Source organism: Podarcis vaucheri, assembly GCF_965113315.1.
Source record: "Podarcis vaucheri genome assembly, chromosome: 8".
NCBI classification, from domain to species: Eukaryota; Metazoa; Chordata; class Lepidosauria; order Squamata; family Lacertidae; genus Podarcis; species Podarcis vaucheri.
The window spans coordinates 28749508-28762235 of record NC_138766.1 but is presented as its reverse complement, the minus strand read 5'-3'; the positions used below and the strand labels follow the sequence as shown (position 1 = coordinate 28762235).

Here is a 12728-nt window from a genome sequence, read left to right as displayed (position 1 = left end):
GTGAGTGGGGCAGGGCAGGAGGAAGAAGAACCCTTGTCTTCTCTCTCGTTTTCATTCACTGGCCTGAAAGCAAAACAGAAACTCCAGCTGGACTGCTTATTTTTTGGATGGGTGTGTATGGAATTCCTACTTGAACGACATCCCTTTCCTATACGTTTTGCTCCTTTTTGCTAGCGTCCCAACAAAATCCACGAGTTAATGTTTACACAGAAGATTGGCTTACATACCAGTAATCTTGTCCAAAGGTTAATTGGACCGCAGGTTTCGCCATGATTTTCCACGCAGCTTTTTTTGTACTGTACTTATTAACTGGTCTTGTATTTGAAGGCTTTTGAACACTTGATGAGTAAGTAACTTAAGTGTTGATTTTACGATCCACTGAAGATTTGAATGCAAGAACTGAATTGATTTTATTTCCTTTCTCCCCCCCCCCCCAGCAGTCCAGTGTACGGCCTTCATTTCCCTGCGCTACAATTACACACTACTAAATCTACCATGAAGTTCAGCCAGGAAGACTTTGAAAAGGCCAGAGAGCAGCTGAAGCTTTTGAAGACGGATCCTGGCAACCAAGTCAAACTGAATATTTATGCATTGTTTAAACAGGTAGCTCTGTCCGTTTTCAGTCTGTAAAATGAATATAGCACTGGAGAAATGATTGTTGGAACAGTTTGGCTAAGCCAGTCTGCTGTTTCAGCCGAAGGGTTGCTTAAAAATGCACAGTCCATTGCACAAAGTGTGCTTTTCTTTTGAAAACTGCTAGTTTATCAAGCTGAAGCAAGCTTTTTCCTAGTTGCTCTCTTGAGTTTTTCTTAAACCCCGTTTCCACCTCTGGACTCTACAAGCATATGTAACAAGAGAACGCTTTCATTTGGTGCTGCTTCCTCGCACAGGAAAAGTCCCACAGATGTTGGAAATGATAGTATATTAATGTGTTAGTTGTATATATTTAGTTATGGGGGAGGAGTCTCTGGAATTCTTACAACGAACCCCTGTTGACATCTTTGGATCTGGTCCTTCTCTGCTTACCTCATGTTATGAGGCAGAGTAATTCAACAGCCAGGGAGAGGGGCCTTTCTTGCACTTTCCCTATGGAAGTCACAACTATCTCCATTTTGGCCTTTCAAAGGACTGTGAGACCTGCATATATTTCAGGTGACTTTTAAGAGGCTTTGATGAGGCTGTGCTCCAAACTGCATGGAGGAGCAGAGAAATCTTACTGCAGTAGTGGGTGTATCAAGTGGAATTAAGAATCCAGAAATTTGTTGCGTGCCTTTTGTTGATTTCATCAGAATGTTTAGTATAGGGTATATTTGATTTAAATCAAATTGATTTAAATCACCAGTCAGTAAGACTTGATTCAAATCTTTCTTTCTTTTTACAGAAAGACTCATTCTTGCTGGTATAATCTTAATATTTAAAACCAGATGAAGGTTTCATTTTTGGAATATTATTATTTTGGAATAATAAATTTTCATAGTAGTTTTTGCAGTTATATCAATAATTACTGATTTGGTTATACTATTAGAAATACATAGATAATTATGAAATTATTGTGAAGTTTAATCAGTTAACTGTTTATATTTGGACAACTTTTCTGCTATACTTTATTGGAAGGAAAAAATAATCATTAGTAACAATTTAAACAATTTGTTTAACTAAAACAATAACATTATAGCACATGTATCCATGTTTGTTACCTAATGTGGTTAAACAATTTTTTAAAAAAACTTAGACTGAGTTTTAGCACACATGGAATACTTAAAACAAATCCTTATTTCCTGATGAATAGCCTTTGTACTATAATGTAACTTGAATAGAAAACTACCTTTAGAAACATTTTTCCTCCAAAAGCATTTTATTTTAAAAATCCAATGTAAGTAAAAAAAAAATCTGTTTAAATAAAAAATCTGATTTTTTTAAACAAAAATAATAATTGATTTTTATCCACTCTGGAAGTCTTAAAATGCAGACTGCTTTTCATAATAATTTTGAAACATACTTGATATTCAAGTATTGATTAGCAGAGTGTATAACGGCCACATTTGTGTGCAGCACTAAACTATGGTGTGGTACTGTGTGGGCCTGTCCAGGCGCAAATTAAGCATCGAGTTCACATGCTCCCTCTCCCTTCTCCTTCTCCGGCATGACCAAGAGAAGGACATCAGGAGAGCTCAGTTTCACTTAAAAATAATCCCTTGCTTAACATTAGATTCAAACCAGGGAGCAACAAACTCTGGTAAGTTTCATAACAAGCCAGTTTCAAACCATGGGTTTTGAAGCTGGCCTGTGAAACATATCAAAAATTGTTTTGAACCAGGATTGGTTGGTATGCAACAGTAAGATGAGAATTATTAAAAATACAATCATACCTCAGGTTGAAGTTGCTTCAGGTTGAGCGCTTTCGGGTTGCGCTCCGCGGTGACACGGAAGTAACGGAATGCGTAACTTCCGGGTTTTGCCGCTCGCGCATGCGCAGATGGTCAAAATGACGTCACACGGAAGCAGCGAATTGCGATCCGCAGATGCACAGTCGCAGGTTGTGTTCGCTTCAGGATGTGAACGGGGCTCCGGAATGGATCCCGTTCGCATCCCGAGGTACCACTGTAAAATGAAACTGCTGGAATCATTGGCCTGGCTGCATGGGAGTAAGGGAGCACATCAGTCCAACATTTTGCTTGGGCTCAGTCAGGCTAGTCTGCTATGATTTAGCATTATGTGTGAGTCAACCCATTGAATCCATGTGGGTGCTTCTATTCTTTTTCATTGGCTAATCAGTGTAAACGTACTCAAACGGTTAGATTTTTCTTTCTTTCTTCTTCACATAGGCTACTGAGGGCCCCTGCAAAGCTCCCAAACCAGGAATGCTAGACTTTGTCAAAAAGGCCAAATGGGATGCGTGGCAATCACTTGGCAATTTGCCACAGGTGAGTAATATGCTACGAAGGGCAAATTCGGCCTTTGTGTTATTTGTAGACCATCTTTCAAAATTAAAAGTTCTTCCCAGGGCAGTTCACATTATATCAAATAGGGCCATGCACTGTCCACCCACCTCCCCTACTCCAGGGAACATCCCAGGCAGAATCAGTTTTGGGTGGGGCTAATGTTTCATTAGGGATTTTCATGGGAGAAGAATGAGATCCTGTGTTTCCTTCCTACCTCCCTCTCATCTGAAAGCAGGAGGGTTCAATCCTGTGGGCTGCTGCTTCTTGCCTGCACCTTCCCTGTGGAGAGCATGCTGGTGAAGCCTCTCCAGGCTTCCAAGGTAGCTGCCTAAAGGCGACTGAACACACCTTGAATGGCACCTTGTTTTAGAAGGGGAGAACAAGAAAAAAAATTCTTCCCCTCTCTGTGCAGCGCCTCCTGCCGCTTCACTGAAGGGGCACTGGGCAGAGAGGGGGAGATTTTTTTTTCTTGTTCTCCCCCTCTAAAACAAGGTGCGTCCTATGGTCGGGTGCGTCCAATTAGCGAAAAATACGGTAATTGTTATTTGCTGATGTTTTGAGAGTTGATTTTATTGTGTGCTATTACGTTCTAATAGATTTTTGAATGTTTAACTTGATATAAGTCGCTATATTTTAAAGTTATGTTTTATTATGACTTTCTGTATTGGATCAGATTATTATAAGGTGCATGTTCCTCATTGTATATTTTGTTGCTTGTAGACTGCCTTGTGTTTAGCAATAAAGAAAGCCGGTAATAATAATAATAATAATAAATAATAATAAATTTTATTTATATCCCGCCCTCCCCAGCCGAAGCCGGGCTCAGGGCGGCTAACAACAATAAAAATAGTTCAACATTCTAAAACATTCATTATAACATTAATTAAATCAAATTAAAATCAAATTAATGGCAACCATCAAGCAAATTTTTGTGCAGATTGCCAGAGGAGGGGGTCAGGCTGCGCCCTGACAAAAGGCCTGGTGGAACAGCTCTGTCTTGCAGGCCCTGCGGAAGGATGCCAGGTCCTGCAGGGCTCTAGTCTCTTGTGACAGAGCGTTCCACCAGATTGGAGCCGCGGCCGAGAAGGCCCTGGCTCTAGTTGAGGCCAGCCTAACCTCTCTGAGGCCTGGGATCTTTAGGGTGTTTTTATTTGCAGACCGTAAATTTCTCTGTGGGACATACCAGGAGAGGCGGTCCCGTAGGTACGAGGGTCCTAGGCCGTATAGGGCTTTAAAGGTTAAAACCAGCACCTTAAACCTGATCCTGTACTCCACCGGGAGCCAGTGCAGCTGGTACAGCACCGGATGGATATGATCTCGCAGCGAAGACCCCGTAAGGAGTCTCGCTGCGGCATTCTGCACCCGCTGGAGTTTCTGGGTCAGTCTCAAGGGCAGCCCCACGTAGAGCGAGTTACAATAATCCAGTCTGGAGGTGACCGTCGCATGGATCACAGTGGCTAGGTCAGGGCGAGAGAGATAAGGAGCCAACTGCTTAGCCTGGCGGAGATGAAAAAATGCCGCCTTTGTTATAGCTGTAATCTGCGCCTCCATAGAGAGGGAGGTATCGAAGATTACACCCAAGCTCTTCACGGATGATGCTGGCACTAATTGCACCCCCGCAAGAGACGGGAGTTGCCCCCTCAATTCCATATCGCTCCGTCCCAGCCAGAGGACCTCTGTCTTCGAAGGATTTAACTTCAACCGGCTCCCACGTAACCATCCAGCCACAGCTTCCAGACATCTGGTCAGTGTATCTGGGGCCGAGTCAGGATGGCCATCCATCAACAGATAGAGTTGGGTGTCATCGGCATACTGATGGCAACCCAGCCCAAAACTCCGGACAAGCTGGGCGAGGGGGCGCATAAAGATGTTAAAAAGCATCGGGGAGAGAATCGCACCCTGAGGCACTCCACACACCAAGGAGTGGCGCGATGACAATTCCCCCCCAAGCGCCACCCTCTGTCCCCGACCGGAGAGAAACGAGCGCAGCCATTGAAGGACTGTGCCCTGGATCCCCACGTCGGCAAGGCGGCGGTCCAGGAGTTCGTGATCGACCATGTCAAAGGCTGCTGACAGGTCTAGAAGAATCAGCAGCCCCGACCCGCCTCGATCCAGCTGCCTGCGGAGATCATCTGTTAGGGCGACCAGAGCCGTCTCGGTCCCATGACCAGCGCGGAAGCCGGACTGGAATGGGTCGAGAGCAGATGTTTCATCCAGAAACCTACCAAGCTGTTCAGCAGCCGCTCTCTCAATCACCTTACCCAGGAATGGAAGATTCGAAACCGGGCGGTAATTGGATAGATCTAAAGGATCTAATGATGTTTTCTTTAAGAGCGGACGCACCACTGCCTCCTTCAGTTCCCCTGGGAATATCCCAGTGCCAAGGGACAAATTGATGATATCACCCAGGGGGGCCCGCACCTCGTCTGGACACGCTCTAATCAGCCAGGACGGGCACGGGTCAAGAGGACAAGTGGTGGGCTTTCCAGCTTGGAGGAGTCTGTCCACATCAGCTGGGGATATCCGGTCAAAGTGGTCCAATACTGGACCCGAGGACAGTCGAGGGGCCTCCAGTTCCTTCATTGTATCCAAATTGGCAGGGAGGTCATGGCGGAGCAACAAGACCTTCTCCGCAAAAGAGCTCGCAAATGCCTCGCAGCTGTGTGCCGAATTGTTATTTAAATTTGGCTGTCCTTCGAGGGACGTTAAAGACCTAATTATACTAAATAATTGCGCCGGGCGAGAGCTAGCGGAGGCAATGGAGGCCGAGAAGTAGGACTTCTTAGCGGCCTTCACTGCCATCTCGTAGGTTTTCATAAAAACCCTATAAGATGTTCTTGAAGCTCCGTCACGGGCACCCCGCCATACTCGCTCTAGCCGTCTGAGGTCCCGCTTCATTTTCCGAAGCTCCTCGGTAAACCAGGGAGCCCGGTTTCTGCGGGGTCGCAGAGGGCGCCTAGGTGCGATCTCATCGATGGCTGCCAGGAGCTGGATATTCCAGCCCTCAACAAGCTCAGTCAATGAGTCGCCAGGGGGAGCAAGGTCCCGCAAGGCCTGACGGAATCTATCAGGGTCCATCAGCCTCCGCGGGCGAGCCCAAATTGGCTCGCCACCTAAGCAGGGTGGGGGTGGAAAATCAATCCTGGCTTTCAGTGCATAGTGATCAGACCATGGCACCTTCATCGAGGGAGACATGATCACATCTATACCGGCGCCAAAGATCAAATCCAGCGTGTGGCCTGCTTGATGTGTGGGGCCCGAAACAAACTGGGAGAGCCCTAGTGTCGCCATGGAAGACACCAGGTCCAGAGCCTGTGAGGAGGGAGTGGCATCAGCATGGATGTTAAAGTCCCCCAGTACCAATAGGTTGGGGAACTCCAAGGCCCAGCCGGCCACCGCCTCCAGCAGGCCTGACAGGGTGGCTGCTGGTGCGCTAGGTGGCCGGTACACCAGCCAGACAGCCAAGCTCTCCTCGGAGCCCCACACTAGGCCAACACATTCAATGCCGGGGATCGATGGCGATGGTAGAGCCCTGAAAGAACAGTAGTGCCCCGCAAGACGAATGCCTCGCAAGACGGAAAACTCGCTAGACAAAAGAGTTTTCTGTTTTGGAGGTGCTTCGCAAAATGAATTTCCCATGGGCTTGCTTCGCAAGACAAAAATGTCTTGCGAGTTCCTGCGGGTTTTTTTTCCTCCCTCCCCCCCTTTTTCTAAGCCGCTAAGCCACTTATCCGTTTATCTGCTAAACCGATAAGCCGCTAAAAGTCCTAATCCGCTAATCCGTCAATGGGCTTGCTTCGCAAGATGAAAAAACCGCTAGACGAAGAGACTCACAGAACGGATTCTTTTCGTCTTGCGAGGCACCACTGTACAAATATTAAAAGTGAAATGAAACTAAGTATCTTATTAAAAAATACTTTGAAGCTAGAATCCTTTACCTTGGTGCTATTTTCACTGTATTCACCATTTCGTATCTGGACCCTAGCTATATGTAATCCATCACCTGTTTTATTATATTTGGAGTGGGCTTCTCGTTCCAGGACAGCGCAAGACAGAAATACATTGAACTTGTATCCAGTTTGGTGGCTGCAGAATCTTCTCAGGTTGAAGCGACTCCTCCTGGCAGCAAGGCTGCCTATGAAACACTAGAGGTTTCTACTAAAGACAACATCACAAAGATTGTGTTAAACCGCCCCAAGGTGAAAAATGCTATCAGTAAAAAGGTAAGCTGGTTCATCGTACAGGTCACAAATCATTGGCTAACAAAGAAAGTGAGATGGAAATTTTAAAAAAGAGAAAGATCCAGCAGAACTTTTAAGAACTGAAAAGTAGAGGACAGATTACCTTCCCTTGTACTACCTGCTGCACTATCAATTTCATGTTTTCTTCCCTCCATGTTTTGCTCACATTTTTTTTTCCTGGGTGCTCTTTGTAATCTTTCATTCATATATATATATATATATATATATAACAAAATAATACATACTCTATATGAAAAAATAATAATTACTTTATACTTAGAACATGTTAAAGCAGTAGATAAGAATTTAAAACCTCAGAATACAATGAAACAATATACAAATTGACTTTTGCAGTTTGTATACGTTAATAATATGCACGACTGGGACCCATCCTCTTGAGAAGGCTTCTCTAAAATAAAGTAAGCCTCAAAATTAATGTCCGTGGGAAGTACAGTAGCTGGAATATGGGAGGTAGGGATGGGGGAGAAATTCATTTTTAGCACATTAAAGGCAAACCTCCCTAATTTCTAAAATGATACAAGAACGGAAACACAGCCATCCTCTGAATTTTGCAATGTAGTTCGCCCACCAAGTAATGTGTACAAAAATTAGGGTATACTAGGGTAAAATAAATGGAACGCGGGTGGTGCTGTGGGTTAAACCACAGAGCCTAGGACTTGCCGATCAGAAGGTCGGCAGTTTGAATCCCCGTGACGGGGTGAGCTCCTGTTGCTCGGTCCCTGCTCCTGCCAGCCTAGCAGTTCGAAAGCACGTCAAAGTGCAAGTAGATAAATAGGTACCGCTCTGGTGGGAAGGTAAACGGCGTTTCCGTGCGCTGCTCTGGTTCGCCAGAGGTGGATTAGTCATGCTGGCCACATGACCCAGAAGCTGTACGCCAGCTCCCTCGGCCAGTAAAGCGAGATGAGGGCCGCAACCCCAGAGTCGGCCACGACTGGACCTAATGGTCAGGGGTCCCTTTATCTTTACCTTTAAGATAAAATAAACTGTGTGTTTGCTCACCTCTATGCAAATCACTGGCTGATGGTGGTAGGGAAATGCATTTAAAACATTTGGATGGCTTCTCTGCTCATCCACAAGCTCACATCTCTTGGTCCTTCCTTTCATATAAGCAAAATGTTAAGCATGTATATATTTGCAGGATTAAAACAAAAAAGAGCACAATCCAGTGGGCTGCCTGTTTAGGAGCTTCCCATTCTTATTAGTTATAAATACACTGCATGCCCAGGGCAATTTTTTTTTGCAAGATGAGAGTAAAAAAGGAGCTCCTGTATTGTCCAGGCTCTGGATTAAGCCGAGACTACGCTGATGTTGTAGAATCTTAGGCAGCCTTCCCAAACCCGGTGCTCCACCCAAATGTTTTTAACTGCAATTTCCATCCCTGACCATCCCTGGGCATGCTTGCTGGAGCTGATGGGAGCTGGAGCCTAAATCATCTTGAGAAAGGCTGGTCTTAGATCCAGCTAGCTACCCCCAAATTTCTCAAACTTCCCGTAACATCAAATGGTACTTGTTCTTCCTTTCTCATTCTGTGCAGATGTACGATGAAATTGTTGAAGCACTTGAGGAAGCAGCAAAGGATGACTCTGTAATTACGGTTTTCACAGGTACTACCCTTCGCTGTATTCTCTATCAAGTTTGTTTTTCTTTCAAAATCCCAGTATTCAAATAATAATAATAATAATAAACAATTTATTTATACCCCACCCATCTGACTGGGTTTCCCCAGCCACTCTGGGCAGCTCCCAACAGAATATTAAAAACACGATAAAACATCAAACATAAAAAAACTTCCCTAAACAGGGCTGCCTTCAGATTTCTTCTAAAAGTCAGATAGCTGTTTATTTCCTTGACATCTGATGGGAGGGCGTTCCACAAGTCGGGCGCCACTACTGAGAAGGCCCTCTGCTTGGTCCTTTTCCTTGTGTGCTGTGCCTACAGAGAACACAAAGGAACTGGTGCAAATCTGAAGGTGACAAAGTGTCCCAGAAGGAATGTATTAATGTATGAGATGGGGGATATGGTTTTCATATGGCTTAATTGAAGTGTGTGTGCTCCCAGAGAGGAAATCCTGGTGAATTTTCTCCTCCTTGATGGCTCTTGAGCTGAGTTGTGTTGAGCTAAGCCGTGGTTTCGCTTCATGTGCCCTCGGAACCCAGGCTCAAGATTAGCTCCTCCAGACAAACCCTGAGCTGCAGCCTGGATAGCTCAGTTGGTTAGAGCGTGGCGCTGATAACAGCAAGGTTGCAGGTTCAAACCCCTGCATAGCCCTGTATTGCAGGGGTTTGGACTAGATGATCCTCAGGGTCCCTTCCAACTCTTTGAGTCTGATTCATTGATAGGGCTAAACCTGGTTGCAGATTGTGGTTTGTCTGGAGAGAGTTTGGGGCTCAGCGAGTCTCTGCAGCAAAACCGCCAAGGAGAAGCAAAGCAGCCAGGTTCCCCTCCCTAGTAGCCCACACATTTGATTTTTCTTTCTTCTGTACCTGTATAAAACCACATTTGCTCTACAGATGATAGCGTTGTCAAGGAGGGAATCCTAAAAAAAACCCAGCTCTGATCCAGCAGAAGGGGAGTGAGGTGATTACCACCAATTTCCCCTTCCCCTTACAGGTCCCAGTGTCCCCTCCCCAGCTCCCCACAGCAGTTTTTCTGAAGGCAGAGGGAGGGGAATTGGCGAAAATGTGCTCCGCTCCATTTACCAGCAGAAGCCTCCAATAGATGGGAGCCCAATTATTTTCAGAGACCATATAATCAAGTAGAAACATTGCAACTGGAAGGTTCTTAATTGGTTAAATACTTGTTAAGCTTTTGAGCCACCTTGAAGTAACTGAGAGCTCAATTCAGCCAAAGATGGAATTTTAATGTTCTATTGACTTTCCTGGAGTAGTTAAACATGCGTTCACTATCTTCCATTTGAAATCAGAGAGGCATAAAAAAAATCCTACATGTTTTATTGTGCCCATAACAAGCTAAATACTTAAATTGAGAATGTTCATTCATAAACATCGTCTGGCTATTTTCCATTTGTGTTTATTTCACCAGCTCAGAATTCCTGATGTGTGTGCTTGTTTACAGGTAATGGAGATTACTACTGTAGTGGAAATGACCTGAACAACTTTACTAACCTCCCAGCAAATGGATTAGAGGAGATGGCAAAGAATTCTGCAGAAATGCTCAAGTAAGACTTGTTTTGCATTGTGTTGAAATGCATACCAGACATGCAGAATGTGTGGTGGGAGAGGGACACCGCATTTTAAGACATTTTGAAAAAAGAGAAAACTGAAATGTGTAGCCTGATCTTGCTTACTCAGAAGCAAATCCCTCTGGAGTTCAGTGGGGTTGCCCCTAAGTAAGCGTGCAAAGGATTGCACCTTTTGATAAATTCTCGGCATTAGAAGCAGTGGCTTTTTTCACAGGAGCTCAACTGATGTGTGTATTTTGTGTGGAATAGAAATTGTGAAGCCCAAGAAAACGCAAGTTATGGGAGAGTTTGTATCTATTCCCTTTGTAAGTTAACAAGTGAAAGGTTTTTGTCTTACACAATATGAATAACAATGCAGTTGAGAAGGACCTGATACATCTATGTAAAAACAATTTTAAACATACCATACTTACCTATGATTATTTCCATATCCAATTTGAAAATTAATGCATGCATAATATATAAATTTAATAAAATACATAAATTTTAAGACTACTTAGCAACTTCAAGTGGAACAACTAAATTAAACAAAGGACCCCATAGAATTCAGCTAATATCATTGATGGTGTTCTTGAATTTTGTTTCTATAGAGCCTCCCAAATCTTGCATTTTGGGGGAAGCTGGTCACAGAGATTAGCACCATCACAGGTGACAGGGTATAGTGCTGGATCCTAAATTATGCCTTCTTTTTGTATTTGTAGGGGAGACTGAGCAAATTGTGTTGAAGGCTTTTGTTATAACTAGTTGATGAGGGCCCATTCGTTGCTGTGAATGGATGGAAGGATGCTTCCTCAATTAGTTTGCAGGGCTAGTATATGAAAGCTCTGTTTGCTGTCACTTGAGAGAAACACACCCATCCTGTACAGACCTTTAAAAGATCAGCCTGACTCTGGAAGGTTTTGACTTGGACTGCCAGCTAAAACCAAGCAGAACCCCCTACATCAAGAAGTATCTCTTATATGAAGTACTTCCTGTTTGCCCTGTTATCAGGGATTGACCAAAATATCTAGAAGCACCCTGAAAGCAACGTGAACCTTTGGCATTCATTATAGCTGCAGTATAGGAGAATGCAAACCTCCCATTAAAGTATTTAATTGCTCTGGTGCAGTCAGTTTTGAGTTCACAGATGCCAACTTTGCACTGACCGAGAGGGTACAATACTTCCCACTTCTCTATCTTTAAAAAAATCCAAAAACAAACCACCAGTAGCATCTTCATTATACTGTGGAATCTTTCAGGTTCAAGAGACTGACATTATCTGCTTTCATTTATGTGCCACTTAACACACCACCTTTTCACGGTTTTACAGCCCAATGTGTCTGCTGTACTTTGAAATAATGATGTCAAACAAAGGCAAAAACCCTGAAGGAATTAACCCTCCTTTCCCAGGGCCCTTTAGAGAGGGTCTGGAAAGTGGGTGCATCATTATCGTGATTCGCTGTGAGGGATCGGAGCATGATGAAAATCAATCATTGGGAGGAGAAGTGGTTTTGCCTTTAGGCTGCAAGTAAAACACAAAATGGCTGAGATGTATCGTTGGGCAATAGCTGGCATGTGTGTTGTGATGTGGGGAAATTGCTGACACTGTGTGGAAGACTGTTCCACTATGTAAAGGTAAAGGGACCCCTGACCATTAGGTCCAGTCCTGGCCGACTGGGGTTGTGGCGCTCATCTCGCTTTATTGGCCGAGGGAGCCGGCGTACAGCTGGTCATGTGGCCAGCATGACTAAGCCGCTTCTGGCGAATCAGAGCAGTGCACGGAAACGCCATTTACCCTCCCACCGGAGCGGTACCTATTTATCTACTTGCACTTTGACGTGCTTTCAAACTGCTAGGTTGGCAGGAGCAGGGACCGAGCAACGGGAGCTCACCCCGTCATGGGGATTCGAACTGCCGACCTTCTTATCGGCAAGTTCTAGGCTCTGTGGTTTAACCGACAGCACCACCCGAGCCCCCCATTCCACTATATAGTCATTCTATTCTGTTCCTTTCTCTTTCCAGAGACTTTGTCGACCATTTCATTGATTTTCCTAAGCCATTAATCGCTGTGGTGAATGGGCCAGCTGTGGGTATTGCTGTAACTCTCCTTGGGCTGTTTGACGTGGTGTATGCTACTGACAGGGTAAGTTTTCTGCATGAATGTCTGAACCCCCCCCCCCCCCACTTCCAATCCAGTATTGGGCTCTCATAGAAATTGAAGTTATTTAGAGTGAAAAATTATTTATTCAGTTTGTGCACTGAGTTTCCTTCCAAATGGAGACTTGAGACAGCTGACAGCATAATAAAATGTATGACTCAGTATAAAAAAGGGAAATACAAAGA

General features: G+C 44.5%; 1 protein-coding gene across 6 annotated transcripts in view; it reads left to right on the top strand.

Moving 5' to 3' along the window:
• The window catches only part of ECI2 (enoyl-CoA delta isomerase 2), a gene marked incomplete at its 3' end in the record, with an annotated part of 37462 nt that overhangs the window by 18576 nt on the left and 6158 nt on the right, over positions 1 to 12728 (top strand). For 3 of the 6 annotated variants that reach the window (XM_082234542.1, XM_082234540.1, XM_082234538.1), the window contains exons 2-7: positions 441 to 603; positions 2826 to 2924; positions 6983 to 7165; positions 8739 to 8808; positions 10280 to 10382; positions 12408 to 12528. In XM_082234542.1, the coding sequence (XP_082090668.1) occupies positions 496 to 603; positions 2826 to 2924; positions 6983 to 7165; positions 8739 to 8808; positions 10280 to 10382; positions 12408 to 12528 (684 nt within the window). In that variant the 5' untranslated portion in view covers positions 441 to 495. Of the gene's footprint in view, positions 1 to 437; positions 604 to 2825; positions 2925 to 6982; positions 7166 to 8738; positions 8809 to 10279; positions 10383 to 12407; positions 12529 to 12728 lie in introns of all 6 variants that reach the window. The other 3 variants (XM_082234541.1, XM_082234539.1, XM_082234537.1) reach the window with 1 other exon arrangement.